The following is an 18,979-nucleotide window of genomic DNA, read 5'->3' on the forward strand; positions in this document are numbered from 1 at the left end:
TTATTTCGTTGGGGGTAAATGGTAATAGAAAAACAAACAGAAGAAAATTCAGCAATGGAAAGATTCTAAGACGAACAAGCAATAACTAGTTTGCTGCCGTCTGTGATGCAGCCATACCTATAGGTTTTCAACATACTTACTTAAACAATGGAGTTCCACAAACAACACATTTATATATTCCAGGATCTTTGTGATGTGTGTACTCTCCTTCAAAGGCACTGATAAATAATAAACAGATCATTGAAAAAATTAAAGTTAGCATTATTTCTTACAGAATGTATTTGCTTAAAATATATTTCTCTAACAAATCTTTCAAGGGCTTTTTGTCCTAGAATGAAAACAAACAAAACATATGGAAATCTGAACTTTACTAATACATTTCAAATCTATATAATAAAATGTGCATATAACTACTACAAACTAGTGCAGGTTACATAAAAAAAAAAAAAGCCATCTAGTTACGTAATGCTTAGAAAAAGATTTTTTTTCTATTAAAAAAAAGCCTGTAGTTTAGATTCACAGAAGGAACATTACATAAGATTTTGCTACTTTACAGGGTGCAAGAGTATATACCAGAAAATGCAGAAGAGTCCAAGACTTCAAGTGGAAGGAGTCTTATTTTTTGGTTTGAAAAGGAATATTGCAGCTTTAAGGGAATATTTTTCTAAGTTAACAATCTTAAAGGCTAGGAGGTCATTCAGCTAATACAAATCAGCTGTGCTAGCCCAACAAAAAGTCTATGTGCTCTGCAGCTTGTTTTTATTATCCTTTCACCCTCTTTATGAGGTCCAATTTTTTTATAAACAGAATTTTTAAGAATGACCTAATCTCTGGTTGTTTGTGTGCATTAAATCATTTTGCTAGTCATGTACACAACAGAATGGATAGAAATCCTCGCAAGCTGAGACTAAAGTCCACTGCTAGCTCATTGTATGCTAAGGGTGGACTCCGTCAGAGATTCAACATTTGGTAAATTCAGTAAACAGTAGATACTGTGGCAGGAAGAGAGTGTTGCCTGTTAACAGGGATCCCATGTGTAGTAGAGAGCTCTTTCAGTTCATGAATGAAAACAAGAAGTTACATCATTAATAAATTTGGATCAGAGGTAAGCTACGGTCTTACGCCAAGCTCCACGGTATAAATTAGACAACAAAGTCGTTGGACCTTGGCAAGTTACCTTTGAGCTGGAATCAGCTGAGAGAGGCTTTATTCACTAAAAACAGTCTTGGAAGTGAACAAATTCTTTTTTTCAGGACTTAGGGCGAACTTCCAAGGACCAAAGCCATGTGAGGGCAGTTATTGAAAATTTTTGACATTCCAACCACAAATGAGCCAATAAATACTTTCTCCACATGTGCTTCAAAAAGAAATTGGAGTGGGGTAGAAAAGAACTAAATTATGCTACCTTCTTTTTGCAGCCAAAATGTCTATACTTACAATGGCCACCTTCAAAATTTCAGCATCCTGGCATAGTGCCAAGTCCCTCATGGTTTTGCTTACTGTGATGTCTTCCCAAAAAATGTACCTAAATCGCTATTACTTCCACACATTTTGTAGTAAACTAAAAACAGGCCCTTAACAAAAGCTTTGTGACTTTATATCAGATATGGAGTGTTCATTAAATGGAGAAAAGAACAAATAAAACTTAGTCTTAACCTAAACAATACCATTTTAACCTTTTCAAGGATACTAATTTGTAGACTTTAGCAAGTAAGTATAGAATGCTTTAAATTAATTGGCAAGGAAGAGGATTGCGGGGGCGGGGGGAGAAGAAATCTAGCTCTTATTTAATGACTTTTTATTAAAGCTCACCTTACCTTTCGGTCCCTTTCTCCTGAGTGACATGGTACTGCAGGGGTGTTAGCCGCTTCCTCAGTTCCTGCTGGGAAAAGACCACCTTACAGTTCTTTTTATCCCTACATGACCCTGAAAAGAGAGAGGATATGGGAGAAGAAGGCTTTTTAGCTTGAATCCTAAATAATTGCTTTGGCTGGCCGCCACAGCGCAGCTTCTGCAGTCACTTGTCAATGACCAGACCAGTCTCTAATGCACTGGAAATGCTTACCTGAACTGCAGCTGATTATTTCTCTAAGTTTAAAAAGAATGTTTCTTAAGATTCAGATTATTCCACTGGAGCAGTGACAATATGCTATAGCCAAAGTCTCTAGCATGTGATACTAAAAACTCATTGATCATTCACAAGATACATGCTTTATATCTCCCAGTATCCTGAAATCCTTTTTGTTCCAAATAAATTCAAAACATAATTTACAAAAATTTACACTGTATATATAAAATGATGGGCATATTAAGTTAAACCATAAGTCTGCAATAATTTTGCAACTTAGTAGAATAGCCTGAAACCATCAAAATTCAATTTCCATTGTGGATGATTTAACTACCATCCTATTTTATGAGCTCTAAAAATATTTTTTTCTACGACCAGGAATTACTGTTCTCCATGATTGCATCAGAAACTTCACTAGATTCTGTATACTCCTTCAAAGTATAAAGATTCTGTATATCTCATCAAAGACTGTATCTTACCATATTAAATGGGCAGCAAGAAACTTTCGATAAACTATAGGAGAAGGCACTTTCACTAATGCAGATTCAAGAAGTTCCAAAGAAAGAGTGGGAAAAATAGAAAAGGAGAAAGACAAAGGAAAAAGGAAACGTGAATATGATTTTTAGAAACCTACATTTTCTTTTTGCAAAGTACATCTAGGAAGACTTCACTGATTAACTGTATTTGAATGGTGAAATAATTCTAACGTGATTCTGATAACAATGGCAGCTTTTATTTCAACCTATACAGCCTGCAGTAAAATGTTCAGACAACACCTGTTTATATGTAGTATTTTATTTTACATGAGCAAATGACTGAAAAGAAATATAACTCCAGGACAGGGTAGCCATTACTCACTGCAATAAAATTGCTTTTCTTTGCCATCCATCACAGTGGGAAAGAAGCCTGCAGATGGTCCTAAATGTAGAGAGTTTTTGCCATGTTTTGAAATTACTACAAGAAAGCTTGCTTAGTTTCCCAAATAGTAAACGCAACTTCTTTTGAAATATAAAGAAATATGATTTAGGAGTGGAAATGCTTCCCGCTTTTTTAACTTTCAAGGTACCTAATGTCATAGTATGAGATCACTGACCTTAAACTAGGAAAACATTATCTAGCCAGTTACCCTGACTGTGGGGTTGAAGAAGGATATCAGCTTGCAGAATCAGGGCCACCAAGAGAGAGTGACTGATTCTCCACAAGAGAAAATGGAGGCAGCAAAAGAGCAAGACAGAGCCAAAGAGCAAGATACACCTTGGAGTGGGCCTGCAGGTTGTCAGACAGCACCTCTGCTGACCCTCCACAAGTACTTCGGCCCTTCCCTGGCCTGGAAAGATCCACAGGCACAGCAGGCATGTCACTCCTGGCATGTTGATCTCTCATCTCACTGGACCCTGTCTTATCCTACACTTTATCCAAATACCTACTACTTGTATTTTTACTGTTATCAACGGGTTAGGTGGAAATGTTTCCCTGAAAAATGTCTGTCCTATCAGAACAAGCCTCTCAATAGCTTGAATGCAAAGTGGCCCTTTCTTAAATAATCAGTCAACAGCGATAGGTGAGTTTCTGCTCAATTCAGTACAGACTTCTTAAAAATGATTTTATTTTCATTTATTTGTTGGAAGGGTTGTATCTTAGTTAATAGTGTCACAAAATCATTAACTGCAAACTTAACATGACAAAATGACTTGGTTAAAATTATTCTTTTCAATGTCATAAATAATTAAAATATGTACAATTAAAATCAAACAATTCTATCCAAAATATTTTTGTTAATATATGTTCATTCATACAAAAAGACCGATTGTGTTCCCAAAGTTGAGAGAACTAAGCTACCCATCTGTATGTCATTTAGTACAAGAGAAGCAACTGCAGGTTTAAATTACATGGTATTGGATTGCAATTTCCTAACATTGGATGCTTTTCTGCTTTTTTACCTTGAGTCATTTACTAAGGAGTGTTCATAAAAAGTAGCTTAAAACACAGATGCTTGCAAATCGTTTAGGCAAAGATGTTTCTCTCTTTTTCATTCTCCCTCTCTCATGAATCTCTCTTTTCTGAAGAAAGAGAATAAAACTGTTGGTCAGTATTGATGAACCATGTCAAGTATTTGTACAAGAAAAAAAGGTAAAATTGAAAACATCTGATTGAAGTAAATAATACAAACATAAAAGCTTTACTAGTGAATGAAGGGTATTGAAGAGACTTTATTTCATAGATTAGAAATTACTTTTGATCTAAACATTCTTAAAAACAGATTGTTTTCCACTATGAAACATCTCATTAACTGTGCTACAGAGACCTCGTTTTAATGGCAAGCCTTGAAAGAGTGCTGCTGTACTCCTTCGTTAGTCTCCGTCTTATTTGGGAGGAGAATAAAGATTTCATTCCAGCTTTCTTTGTTTGTCTTTCAAGAACCACTAAAGCAGTATTCACACAAATTTTGTAGGAATGTGCCCTATGTCATAGCCTACAAATTATTTGGTTTTGGTGCACTTAAAGGTCACCTTCCAAATTAGCAAAATTTTTCTACATCCTGGCTTTTCAACCTTAAGTATAAATATTGTTTCCTAACTGTAAGTGAGGTTTTTCCTTTAAGAAATACTAGTGATTATTTAAAGTTGTCAAATTTTGTACGTTTTCACTCTTTGGTTATACCATATTCTCAAAATAATTAGGTTTTTTAAGTATATCTAATACCGAAAGGAAATATATGTAGACTAGAAACAACCATTGTGATTTTACATTAAACAATTCAATGAGAAGTTAGATTTTAATAAGTGTCTTGCCACATCATTTAATAATAATATACTTCCTGGACAACTTAAAGCTATACCATTACATTAGCCTTTCTACCATCAGAATCAAATATTGGCATATATAAACACAGAAAAGCTTCACTTTTGTCTCCGATTTCCCTTCTCCCTATCAGACTCACTTTTCTAAAGTCATATGGTGCCACTGTCAATCTTGAAAAAATCATTTCATTTTGAAATTCTAGAGTAATTCATTGGATGGTTTCCCTTTACTATCTTCACTCAGGTACTGTAATTTTCTTATTACACAGGGTAATTTAACATTAGTATTATATGACATCTGTTCAATGACCTCTAAATTGGCTTAGAAGTATGTTTGGGAAATATTTTTCCCTATATTTAAACGTTTAATAGTGTCTTTTGAAGGCACAAGTGAGCGTGTGTGCATACACATGTAACAAAAGTACATATTTGAGGAGATAATATTGCCATTTTTGTATCTAATCATAATACTGTTCCCTACAGAGTAACTTTGGGATAGATCAGATCCATCGTGAAGCCAGTCCAAGGATATTTTATTTATTGAAATATGCCCAAAGTCTCTTTTTATATCGAGGCTTGTCCTGTGTTGTTGCCTCAAGGCCAGTATTGTTTCCAGGCCCCAGTATGAAGCTCTTGCTATTAGTACAAATAAACATACGGCAAGAGTTTGCTTTCTGGCTCTACCTGCTTCCCAGCCACGTGACCTGAAGCAAGTCACCTTCGTTATGGGTTGCCACCCTCAAAGATCTGCTGTAAGGATCACAGCCATTAGCACTTACTTCATTTTGATTACAGTGAATTCTGAGGTTAAAATTGTATTTTAAAAGATGGCCAGGTCCAGTATTTAGTGTGCAGCAATTTTTTATTGGTAATTCTTTTTCTATAATAATTCCCTGGGAACAGTATTTTCCTCACACCTTATCTTTTTTTTAAATGATTAAAGTAGGAAATGAAGAAAGAAAATAAAAAAGAAAATAAAGTTGGAGTTCTTCTACATGCCAGGCACATGTCTAGGCACTTTCACATAAATACATTTAATCCTCTCAATAATTCTAGAAAGTGACTGTCATGCCCATTTTACAGATACAGAAACTAAGGCTTGGAGAGGTTATAACATACCTTATTAAGGACAAACAGAAAGTAGACATATCATCTCAAACCCAGGGCTGTCTAACTGCAAAACCCATAGTTGCTATATTTTCTTTCTTTCTTTTTTTTTTTTTTTTTTTTTTTGAGATGGAGTCTCGCTCTGTCACCCAGGCTGGAGTCCAGTGGTGTGATCTCAGCTCACTGCAACCTCTGCATTTCAGATTCAAGCGATTCTCCTGCCTCAGCCTCAGCCTCCAGAGTAGCTGGGATTACAGACGCCCACCACCACACCTGGCTAATTTTTGTATTTTTGGTAGAGACTGGGTTTCAACATAATGGCCAGGTTGGTCTCAAACTCCTGACCTCAGGTGATCTGCCCGCCTCGGCCTCCCAAAGGGCTGGGATTATAGGCGTGAGCCACTGCACCCAGCCAATCATCATATTTTCTGTCAGGAAAAATTATGTAACAACTTTTTTCTTTCTTCTCTAACTATACAATAACTTTCAGCTTAAAAATTAACAAAATAATAAGGGGCAAAAAGTAACAATCACCTCAGTACATTAGAAAAGTTACATTCCTCTATTAGCCAATGTCTCTTTTCCCTGTATTTACTCCTTCAACATAGGGTCAGTGACAAGTTTTATACAGGATTTTCACAAAGTCTATAAAACGTTGAAAGGCTTTTTAACTTCCTGTTAAGAAGTAAATTAGATCTGTTACCTAAATCTTAGAGTACTTTCAAGTCATAAATTTTATATTTCGATGTGAAAAATCAAAACAAAACCTAAGGATCCCATAACTTTAATTTTGGTTCTAGGATCAGAAAAAAATGAAACTATTAAATATTTTCCCAAGATAATAAATGAATAAGAGATAAGAATATCTTGTTTTGCTTTGAGTTTAGTAGGTTAAAACAGTAAAGTTCATGTTGAAATATCTTGCTGCTTTATTTAAAGGTGGTATACTTTATTTTTCACTGTAAATTTGGCTGGTTATTAGTTTGTCACTGGAAAACTGAGCAAATTTTTACTTCAGGCATAGTATAGTGTTAGAATTTCTAAATAATTGGCCATTTGGAAAAGCCAAATCTAGTACATTTTTAGAATAAAATGTAAAATATATACCATAACTATCATTTTTTGTTTGCATTCTAGTAATTCAATAAAGGCTTTAAGATAAAACTAAAAAGCATGGGGGAAGAAAAGCTCTATATTTGTAGAACCATACCCAATTCTGATTTTTCTCTCAAAGTAGACATATAAAGGAAAAACATTCCTGAGATTAACATACAAACTCATATGTCAGGACACTTTTGCTTCAGTCCTCTGGTTTCCACAAAACTAGAGCTGCAGGGTTTACTCTGAGGACCACTGATACAAGATTTTTTTCTTAAATTGTTTGCCTAAGTCATCAAAAATGTTGAGTGTTTATACAGTGCCAGACTCTATGCTAAGTAAGATATATTCATTAGTTCACTAATTATTTATTGAGAACCTATTATCTGCTGGCATTATTCTAAGTACTTAGGATATACCAGAGAACAAAATAAAGTTCTACTTTCCTGGAGCTCCCATTCCAGCAGGAGCAAGGGAAGACAGACAAACTACAATGAAAACAAGTAAGTAAATTACATAGTCTCTTAGAAGGTGGTAAGTATTCAGGAAGGAAAAAGGAAAACCAGAGGACTGGGAGTGAAAGGAATAAGGATTATAATCTTAAATACAGTGGTCAAGGAAGTCTCACTGAGGTGATATTTGAGCAAAGCCTCTCCTCTCCTGAAGGAGAGGAAGGTGTCTGTGCTGATCTCTGAAGGAATAGCTTTCCGAACACATGGCAGAAACGACCAATGCAAGAGATGTAAACACTAACAAGTTCATATTCCAGTGGCAGAGACAGAGACAGGTAACCTCAGTGCAAGTGCTAAAACCTGAATATGAATAGATAAGCAACAATTTAAATATATAAGGAATATGCTTTTAAACCAGGAAGTTTACAACTACATATCTTAATACAGACATTGTTTAGCATTACATTTTTACTTCCAAGAGAAAGTTTTGTGAATATCCATTTAGCAAAGTGCTACCCTCAAAATAGCTCTTGGAAAGTATTTTTCTGGCTGAACTTTCAATGTATGATCAGAGTGCAAGTTCTGCTAATTTGCTTTGTCTACTTAAAGCCATCCTTTTTACACTATAGATCATCATTCTCAACTTGGAGTCATATGTAAGAGGATACTCGATGGCTGTTTCTGGTGATGAATTTTGGATGAGCCTGGAGAGCAAAAAACTCTTCGACCAGACAATGCTGTTGCCCTTCTGAAACACTCCAATAACCCTCCCCTTCAGAGTAATCTTCTGGCCCTGGCAGGAAACGTCCATAACCAAAGAAAGTATAAAATTAGTACCTGTTCTATTTTTTAAAAACATTCTTAATTTTTACATTTTGTTTCAGTTTAATTTCATCTGTTCTCCGAGCCCTAAATATAACACACACAAAAATAAACCTATGAATTCTAGGACTCAGAAAAAAAAATTGTTTCTTCTTAAGGTAAAGAGTTATTCTTTCCTATATGTAAGAAAAATCATATCTTTATCTGTCATAATAATATTCACATTTAATGCCTTCTTGCTGTTTTACTATTACTTCACATAAGACAATTCCACAAGATCAGTTTCAATTATATTCCATAGACGTATGCACAGAGTTCTAATTAACATCAATGGACATTATAAGCATGCAACATACCATTGTAAACTTCTTGAATTAAGCAAGACCATATGTTTTAGTGGTGCATACTTGAATGATAAAAATGGCCTTCAGTATGGTTCTCATACTGAAGGTTTGAATAAATACACTCAGAAGATGTTGTCAAGCAAGTTTTCCTTCCAAGGCTACACATCCTGATAAATTCACCTCTATTAGCACTTTTAGTATTAGTGTATTTACTCTGCAAGGTACTGCTTAAATGGGCAAATACAGTATTATGCAATTATTCTCAAACATCTTCATTCATTTCTGCTTTATTTTCCCAAACACATTGCAAATTCTTTGAAGATAAAAACTGTTGAGCCTAATATTAATTTATACTTTCTACAACTATTTATTAAACATCTACAGTGAATCAGGAACTGTCATGAGCACTGGAAAGTTAAAAATAAATAAGGTGGTGTTCCTGCTCTAGGAGAACACATATTTTAGCAGGAAAGATAAGACAAACAATCTATACAATGTGCAGTCTTACAGTAAAGGTATGTGCAAAGTTTTGTGTAAAGAGAGTTAACAAAAAGGATGTTAACACTTTAAAATTTTCCCACCTAGATTTAATCATATCTGCTTATAAATGAAATATAGAAAACTCAAATAACTAATAGCAACAGCATTCACAGGGTGCCAGAAAAGATCCAAATAGAAAACTACATCTAGACATCCCAATAGATATAATATGATCAAATGTGTACAAGTCAAGGTGGTTATTACCCTATCCTGATGAAAAGTATGCAGTCTTTCATGTAAGAGTAGCAGCTAATTTAACAAACAAACAAACAAAAATCCAGATAAAATGTAGGTTCAGATTTGAAAAGGGAGAAATTGGGGAACTGAGAAGTAACGCAGTTTTAAAATTAAGGGGGAAAACGTGCAAACACTTTCTTACTGTAAGTCAAGGGGAGTAAATGTATTTTTCACAGTACTGAAAGGTTATTAATGTGAATTAAAATTCTAACCTTAACAGTAAAATCTCATTCATGAAGCTACATTATTTTCTTGATGGGAAACAATAGAGGTTTAGCACTACATTCATCCTGATGAAACATCCATTAATAATCCACCCGAATGAATGACAGAAGCCACATTTTACTTTTCTATCTTTCATTTGTATTATAAATTTTTAATTGTTGAATTCATGTGTATTTTATTAGCATTATTTAAGCACATAAAAAACTAAAGAGTATCTTATCAACTCTTCAAAATTTAATGCAAATACTGAGAGCAACAATTTTTTGTGTTAATGTGGACCATAAAGCCTAGAGTTTAGGGAAATATTTTTTAAATGTCTTGATCCAAAGGGCTTTTTCTTGCTTGCAAGGCATATAAATAAGAAGAGAATTTTTAAAGTCTCTGCCATCATCAAGTGACAACAGTGGAAGAGAAAGTCACTTAACTTCAATTCTATCTGATTGCATGTGAAATGTCTGACAAACTTGGAGTTCCCTGTTTTTAATTTTTTTTCCAGTATGGGTCTTCACTAGAACGTCATAGCCCATAAAAAAAATTAAAAACAGACAGGCTCATTTCCATTCTACATTTCACATGCAATCAAAAAGATTTGCAAAAAATAGCTCGCTCTCTCATCCTCCTTCTCCCCTTGGGGAGCACCAACTGCTAGGGAGATGAGCAGTAACCACCCACAAAAAGGAAGGAAAGGAGCCTTCTCTTAGATTATCATGCAGAATTTTATTTAAATATAACATTGAGTATACTTCACCAGAAACAAAATAAAATATATATTGTCAAAAACTCAGCTTTGCAAATTTCCAAAATTACGTTACCACCCAAATCAAATTTCAAATATAAATTAATTAAGCATAAGGCCTAGAAAACAAGTCTTCAATTGCCACTCAACAAACAGCTAAATCTGAATCTATACATTCCAGAAAAATCTGAGGAATTCTGGAGAAAAAAAAATCCACTTTATTTTTTCACTCAGATTTATCAAGAAAAGCCATGTTTTCCCCTGACATAGGAAGACATTATTCAATATCTTCTTGAGAGACAGTGCTCATACATATTTTAGTCATCTTTGCATCCCCAGCACCTAGTACTGTGGTTGAGAAAAAGGAAGGACTAAAAGGGTATATGTTGTATTTAAACACTCAATTCTTCACTTTAATTATTGCTGCTTAAATCTTCTTTCTAACAGATGTTTTCTAAATAATGACTTTGGCTATGTTTCTTATAAATTAGTTTAAGAACAGCAACAATAACATTTCCTTAATAAATCAGTGAAATTTTAAACATAAATAACGACAGTAAAAAAATTAATTCAGTAATTCAGATTACTACTCTGAATCCTATGTTACCTCTCTAGGGTTTCATATTCAAATCTCTTATTGTAACTAATATTTTATTAATTCTCTGGATTTAAGATTATAAGATTACCTGGTCCAGCATTCCCCAAAATGCATTCTCTAAAATACTGGCTCTGAAAAAAAATGCTAACATGCTATTCCTCTTGCAGAGTGAGAAGGGAAAGGTTCCACTGTCAAATCAAATTAGGTAAATCTAGGTGACATGGGATTCTTGAAGACCTTCTCAGAGATTTTCTTATGCTGATGTGCGCTATTAAATATGTGGTCATTTGATACACCATTATTTTCTGCTCCACTAGAAAAGGGGGGAGAAAGTGGCCAAACTATAATACATTCTTGTCACAATGATTTTTAAGCTGTGTCCAGATTACCAAGATGGTAGAATGTAAAAGCAGTGCATCTTAGAATTTATGCAATAGGGTAGTATGCAGGGTTGGTTCTCAATTTGATGATGAGATCCATTTTACAAGGGAAAGTCAGTAGAATTAGTGTTCCTTGGATTATAATCTGGGAAATGATGAATTTCTAGTCCAAAGCCCTCAAAAGGAAATAGAGCCCAAAAGAGTTACTACTCATGGTTGCATACCTGGTTAATGACAGCCAGGTTCTCTTGTCTGCAGCTTTCCTCCTCTAGTTTATTTGTCCATTCTGTTTCTCTCTTGAACTCATGCTTGGTTGCACTTTACCATACCTATCTATTGCTAACCCATGTGCCCACAGTCCACTCCTACTCCCATCTTCTCATCCTCCACTCCTACCACCTCCCACTAATTACATCTACACATTCCTTCAATATCCTTCAGAGGAACTGGCATTGCTTGAAATCCTATTCCAAGAATTCAGTCTGCCATTCTGGGAGGAAAGAAGCACAATGCTTCTCACTTCTTCTACTCCCTGCCTCCATGGTAAAACAAAAGAGAAAGTGTTCACACAGAATCGTAAAACCTTCAAGTATATAACTCCTTTCATCCTATAGATAATAAAATTTGAACCTGAGGTGGCCATCTTTCTCACCAGAATGTAGATCCTTGAAGAGCAGAGATCACATTACTTGTAATGTGACATTATTTTGATATATAAGATGATGTTACTTATTAACAAGCATTCATTCATTCAACAAATATTTACTGAACACCTTTTATGTGACAGAAACAATTGTAGTTGCTGAATTGTAACAGTGAACTAGACAGACAAAAATCTCTGCCTTTCCAGAGCTTACTTTGCAGGAACGAAGGACTTTCCATAACTGAAATAGATTTTGCCTGATCAAACCCATCACATTTCCCGGACTTTTTGGCGTCCTCCCTTACACCCCCATCTTTTTTCCCCCAATTTCTTCTCCCTTACAACAAGGCATTTAAACTGCACAGAACAAACTTTTGGAAAATGTCAGCTAATATATAATATAATATAACAACTCTCACCTGAAGGTCATATCTAATTATAAAAGATTTGACAAGAATGTTACAAAATCCTCAGTTTACAGATGCAGAATAGGAATAAAAGGTACAAAACAAAGATTCCTGGGGCCAGAAAGCAAGTTGGTGGTAGAAACAAACTAGTAAATACAGATCAAGTGTCTAATCTCTTTCTTCATCAATACCAATAATATGATGAGAAGCTCTGAAATTTGCTGTGATATTATCTAAAATTTGCAGAAGGAAGATTAAAATATTAATCAAGTGGAATATAGTATAAACAGTTTTATCTTTCTGCGCCAACATGTACTTCTGCAACAAAACAAAATCTTAGAAAGCTATAGTTATAGGATTCTGAACTTTCTTTGCTTACCTCAAATTCAAATACTCTAATGATACAAATTAACATTCCATTCCTTCCTTGCAATTATGTGGCTCAATATAATAAATACATCTATTACTGAAAGAAATGCTTATCATATAAGTTAATATATAAATTTAAACTCTACAAAAGTATATCTCTTATTAACCATCTAAATAACTGATATCTTTTGTCGTTTCATGGGGTATTTTTTTTTTTTTTTTTTTTTTTTTTTTTTTTTTTTTTTGAGATGGAGACAGAGTCTCACCCTGTAGCCCAGGCTGGAGTACAATGATGCAATCTCGACTCACTGCAACCCTGCCTCCTGGGCTCAAGCAATTCTCCTGCTTCAGCCTCCTAGGTAGCTGGGATTACAGGCACCCACCACCACGCCTGGCTAATTTTTGTATTTTTAGTGGAGACGGGGTTTCACTATGTTGGCCAGGCTGGTCTCGAACTCCTGGCCTCTAGTGATCTGCCCACCTCGGCCTCCCAAAGTACTGGGATTACAGGCGTGACCACCGCGCCAGGCCTCAAGGTGTATTTTTTATAACATGCATTTTTAAATATCTAACACAAGCGTAAATATACTAAATGTTTTAAAAAATAAAAAAATAGGAAATTGAAATAAATGGAATGAGGATTTTAAATTTTCAAGTAAATAGTTGATTTCAAATGCAAAGGCACAAAAGGTAATTTCAGATAATTTATCATTGCATCTTAATACAATCTATTTTTTAAAATGTTAAATTTGTATTCTCTTACAGCTCTTTCTTTTAAAGAGTGTACCTAGCAGACGCAATTATGAGAAATTCAATCTCTAAATGAAATGCTTAGGATGAAATTGTAAACTAGGAAAGGATGATAGTAAAAATTCATCAAATATCTATCCACAATATTAGCGAATCTGTGAACTGTTATTCATGGCTCATTCCTTCATTAAACTTGTGTCTGTTGAGAGCAAGAGCTCATAAATCCTTCTACAATCTGTTACATAACATTATTGTGAATATGTTTAGACAAATAAGCATCTAATTACCTATATGATTCCTCCAAAGTCCATATTGTCTAGATATTCTAACCCTGTAGAATTATCATTTGTTTTCAGAATTTATGTTTTACACACTTTACAGTCATTGTTAACTAATGAATTTCTCAAACGAAACTAAGATTTAATTTTCTTGTTCATGCCTATTTAAACTCTCCCGTTACTAGGTGTTATGTATTTTATAATTCTTAAGGTATATAAAGAATGTATTCCATATTTAACAGAAAATCAAGAGAATCCACACTTAACAAACCATATGCCCAACATCTTATTCATACAGTCTTATTGTTGTATAACAATTTAGCTTTAACTAATATGCATTGTCCACAGATAATTAAAAATTCGTCTGGTAATTAGATGCTGCACAGCAACTTTTCAACATTAAAACATTTATTATAGAGCTACGAAAACAGTTTGTTTTAGAAAAATACAGCTGCACCAGAGTACTCATTAATCAACATTTTAAATATAATTTTTCTTAGTTTTCTAAAATATTTTCATTCATGCAAAAATTGATTCATGCTTAACAGTCAACATGTTAAACTAATAACGGTTTCAAGATTCTATAAAAATTCAAAACACAGCAAAACAAAATGTGAAATTTTCTTTAATTCTTGGGTGGTCTGCTGAAGAAAATTTAGCTGCACATAAAACCATAAATGACTGTTAAATCAGGTATTTGGATACAAGATAAGTTAATTTATGAAAGCTTGTTTCAGTTTATAGAAAGTCTACACATGAAAGACAATTTCAATGAAATGGTCAAGCATAAGGGAGTTGGAATCCTATTGAAAATGGAAAAAGGTTTTGTGCTCTACAAATATTGTTTGAACATAATATAAGCAGAAAAATTTGTGGTTTATAAATCCATATGTTCTTAACTGGCTATTCCTTATACACTTTTGTTTAAGTTTTCACAATGCACCTATGTGCTAATATCAATAATCATTCATGCTATGAAAGAGTGTAAACCTAGTGCCATCTACTGGAAAAAGTGGATACCATTTAATCAATTAATTGCAAATTATTTTGTGAATTACGGGTTGAAATTTGTAGGTCCTTTTTTTTTTTATTTCTTTAAAAAAAAATCCTCTCCACAGCATTATAATACAATCAAAGAAGTTAGGTAAGATAAAGTTAGGTCAGATGTCGGGTAAGAATGGTGAAATTGGAGAACTAAGGGCATTAATCTGAACAAAAGGGAGAGAATTCCTTTCCTTTAGGGACACCAGTACTGAAATCAGAAACACTGCGTTCTGATGAGTTTTATGTTGGGTTCATGTGCATCTTTTAGAACAGAGGTTCTGGACATGCGGTCAAAGAGCCCCCTTGAAGAGTTTCAGAAGATCTAACAAAAAATTTCTTGAAATTATATGAAAACATGTGTAGATGCATATATGTCTTTTCTGGAAAAGAAGGTCGTAACTTTTATCAAAGCATTATGTAGGTGGTCCATATTTTTTATGACCCAAAAAAGGTTCTGAAGAACTAATATAGAATGTCAATGCATTCAGTAAGTGAACAGCACACTGACGATTCTGATTATCTTTTAAGTACATCAGTTCTATTAATGAAATATTGCCAGCTCAAATTGAATAAGTACTTGCTACTTATGGATGTGGCTTTAATGTGCATCTGTAGTATTTCCTCTTTACAAATGGAGACTTTAAAGCACAATAAACAATAATCTGCTGCAAAGAAGTGATCAAAAGGGCCAGAGTTCTTAAGTCTTATGCTAAGTATAATACATCCTTATTCACTGCCTCAAACAGCTTACTACCAAAACTCAAACTGTTTGCAAGAAAAGGTAAAAGCAATTCTGGATAATATGCATTGAATCTGTTGCCACTTTTGTTATTTGTTTAGCCACAATGCGATTTATACTTATGGTATCCCCTATATTGTACTAATGCAATAAAGTGAGAAAAAAATTGTTAGACAATAAATTCAAAAGTAAACCAAACTATGAACTTTACTTTTAATCTTCCCATATAAAGGAGTTTCAAATAAATTTGTACTCTCTTACAGCTATGACTTCACCTCCACATAAACATTCCAAATGTTTATTGATTCATTTAACAAATATTTATTAAGTGCCAGGCACTGTGTTAAGCTCTGGAGCCATAAGCCGCTGATTCATAGAGTTCTAGTTATACAGATGATAGTCAATGACTTTCTAACACCATTTGCAAAATATCTCTAAGACTTCTAATTGCTACATTAGAAAACTATGATATATTTATAAGCTACAGCCATGTAACTCTTCAATTCATGGAAACTATTAAATATGCCACTAACGTCAAGTAAGAATCACAACCTGCCGGGCGCGGTGGCTCACGCCTGTAATCCCAGCACTTTGGAAGGCCGAGGCGGGCGGATCACGAGGTCAGGAGATCGAGACCATCCTGGCTAACACGGCGAAACCCCGTCTCTACTAAAAACGCAAAAAATTAGCCGGGCGAGGCGGCGGGCGCCTGTAGTCCCAGCTACTCGGGAGGCTGAGGCAGGAGAATGGCGTGAACCCTGGAGGCGGAGCTTGCAGTGAGCCGAGATCGCGCCATTGCACTCCAGCCTGGGCGACTAAGCGAGACTCTGTCTCAAAAAAAAAAAAAAAAAGAATCACAACCACAAATTATATGTATGATGGTAGAAAAAAAGTATAATTTATCACTCTAATTAGTACTATTTAGACAAATTTTCTTTATTTCACCCTGACTTGGCTGAAAGCTATCATGATATCTAGTATAAGCTACAATTACACTTAATTTTTATCTAGCATTAAAACTATGTATAAAATTGTGCTTCCTGATTCCTCCTCAGATAATGCTTCAGTCTTGATTAAGAGGCAAGGAATTCTAATGTTCAAACATGGAAACTGTCCTACCACCACAAGTCAGCAGACTTCTCTGTAAGTTCCCAGTATTAGTTAGTATTGAGTTTTAAGATCTGATTAACCTAAAGTCAAAAGTAAAAACAAGTGACAGTTAATAAAATCACAGAATTTAAGAACTAAATATATTATCTAACTTTAATTCCTCGTAAAGATGAAGAGACTGTGATCAGGAGAAGTTTATTGATTTGTTCAAGGTCATGCAAGTTAAGGACGGAGATTTGGTTAGAGTTTTCTAACTCCTAATCCAGTGTTCTTTTAATACATAAAAGAAACTGTTGTAAGAAATTAAGAAGAAATTCTGAGAGAGAAAAATTACCTTTAATTACAAACAAGAGTGAACCATAACTCAGGTGCACTTAATAAGATCTAAATTAAAATTATACTTTATTAAAAAATAAGAAGTAAAGAAAGTCAAAGCTAAAAATAATAGATCGCTCTTTTGGGATATAGCCTTCATGCAGGTCAATCCAGTTATAATCAACTTTAAGAGCCTGCTCCAATTATATTTTAGTCCTGGAATTATTTCATATTGAATAATACTCAAAATTAGTAGGGTACTGGCTGGGGAACAGACATCTTTTTGATTTACAGAGATTTCTGTTGTAATGGGTTTTGACCAGCAACAGTATATTAAAGCAAGACTTCAAACTTTCACCTTCACTTCCTGTATTTCCAGTTTTGGCCTCTTCTTTTCCCTACCTGTACAAAGTAATAGGGACTAGAATTCCCATTTCAATTTCATCTTTATTTTTCAAAATTTAAACAGTTTGTTTCATTATTGTTGAAGTTAACTTCTTCAACATTTCTATATATCTAAGAGCAAAATCCTGTTAGAGAAATTGATGATGATAAAGATTTTGCTAAATACAAGTTATAAAATATGTAGACACCGGAAGACTGACTTTCATAACACTTTAAAAACTAGGGGTGCTTGAATGGTCAAGAAATTATGGAATACTATTCTAGCCAATTCAATTTTCAAATTAAAATGGGTTTACAAGCCCTAGATAAGAAAGATGAGAGTTTATTTTGGCTTTTACCAGTACTGGGTAGTAAGAATAAAATAAATCTGTTGTATATTTATAGGACTTGAATTCTGGTTCAGCAGGGTGTATAAGTAAAATAAACAGATCAGAACAACAGATCAAGATGGTTATTTCTCAAACATAAAGTGTATTTGTGAGTCCCATGAAAGTAAAAAAATAGTTAAATGAAACATAGGACATGTTTAAAAGTTTGAAAAGTCTGTTGTATTGGAAAAACATAAACCTGTATTAATACAGACACATGAATTTCCATATTGAACATAGTGAAGACATATATGGTGTTTACTAAATGCCGGCCACATGTTTAAGCACTTTTCACATCCCAATCTATTTAATTCTCACAGCAACCCTTTCAGATTGGTACTATTATTATCCCCATTTTACAAACAAGGAAGCTAAGGCACACAGCTAGTTAGTGGCAAAGTCAGATTTTAAACTCAGTCTGACCCCAGACAGAATTAGTGTGCTTAAGCACTGTACCACAATGGTTAACTTCTTAAAAACGATTTGCTTTGGTGAATTTATCTTTGAATCATTTTGTCGTCAAAACTTAAAGATACTTATATTTCAATTAAACAATCTCATTATGAAACCCTTTAATCCATGACCGTCATTTATTGAAGAATATACTATTAATTAATGTGGTTTCTATAAACATTTAGCCTCCTCTATATTTGGCAAACCCATATTACAAGAACTATGCTGGGTACTTTTACACACTGGAGCTTTTTCCAGAGGAAAACATCATTATGTATCATCTAAATAACCTCCATAGTCTACCTGTAACACGTACTGTAGAGCATTGAAAAGGTTCTGCATAGCACAAGTAACTAGTGGTTGAGGTTCTCCCTCAAGGTCATATACAATTCTACAGACAAACCTTGTCAGTTCTACAGCCTGAATCTCCCCCAATTACAATCTTCCTTTTCAACTCTATTGTAACGGCCACAGCACTTCACATCTCCTTACAGCCTCAGACTCCTCCAGTACTCTTTACGGTGGCAGTGCAGGGGGATGTGGGCCCAGGGGGCATACTGAGAAGAGTGATTGGGGCCTCTATACATTAAGCTTCATTAGCCCCTCATGTCACCACAAACAGACTTAAAATCTACTTTTAAAAAAGTGTATTTGCTATATAAATATGGCTGCAAGACAAATACCTTACTC

General features: G+C 34.3%; 1 protein-coding gene across 7 annotated transcripts in view; it reads right to left on the bottom strand.

The window, feature by feature from the left end:
• LOC105473442 (methionine sulfoxide reductase B3) overlaps positions 1–18,979 on the bottom strand; it is a 194,613-nt gene that overhangs the window by 143,421 nt on the left and 32,213 nt on the right. For all 7 annotated transcript variants that reach the window (XR_011609063.1, XM_011727265.3, XM_011727267.2 and 4 more), the window contains 2 exons: positions 1,818–1,926; positions 141–218 (listed from right to left, as the gene is read on the bottom strand). Coding sequence is in view for 6 of the 7 variants with exons in the window: in XM_011727265.3 (XP_011725567.3) it covers positions 141–218; positions 1,818–1,926 (187 nt within the window). In the remaining variant the exon portion in view is untranslated. The remainder of the gene's footprint in view (positions 1–140; positions 219–1,817; positions 1,927–18,979) is intronic.

Source organism: Macaca nemestrina, chromosome 10 (genome assembly GCF_043159975.1).
Source record: "Macaca nemestrina isolate mMacNem1 chromosome 10, mMacNem.hap1, whole genome shotgun sequence".
Lineage (NCBI taxonomy): Eukaryota > Metazoa > Chordata > Mammalia > Primates > Cercopithecidae > Macaca > Macaca nemestrina.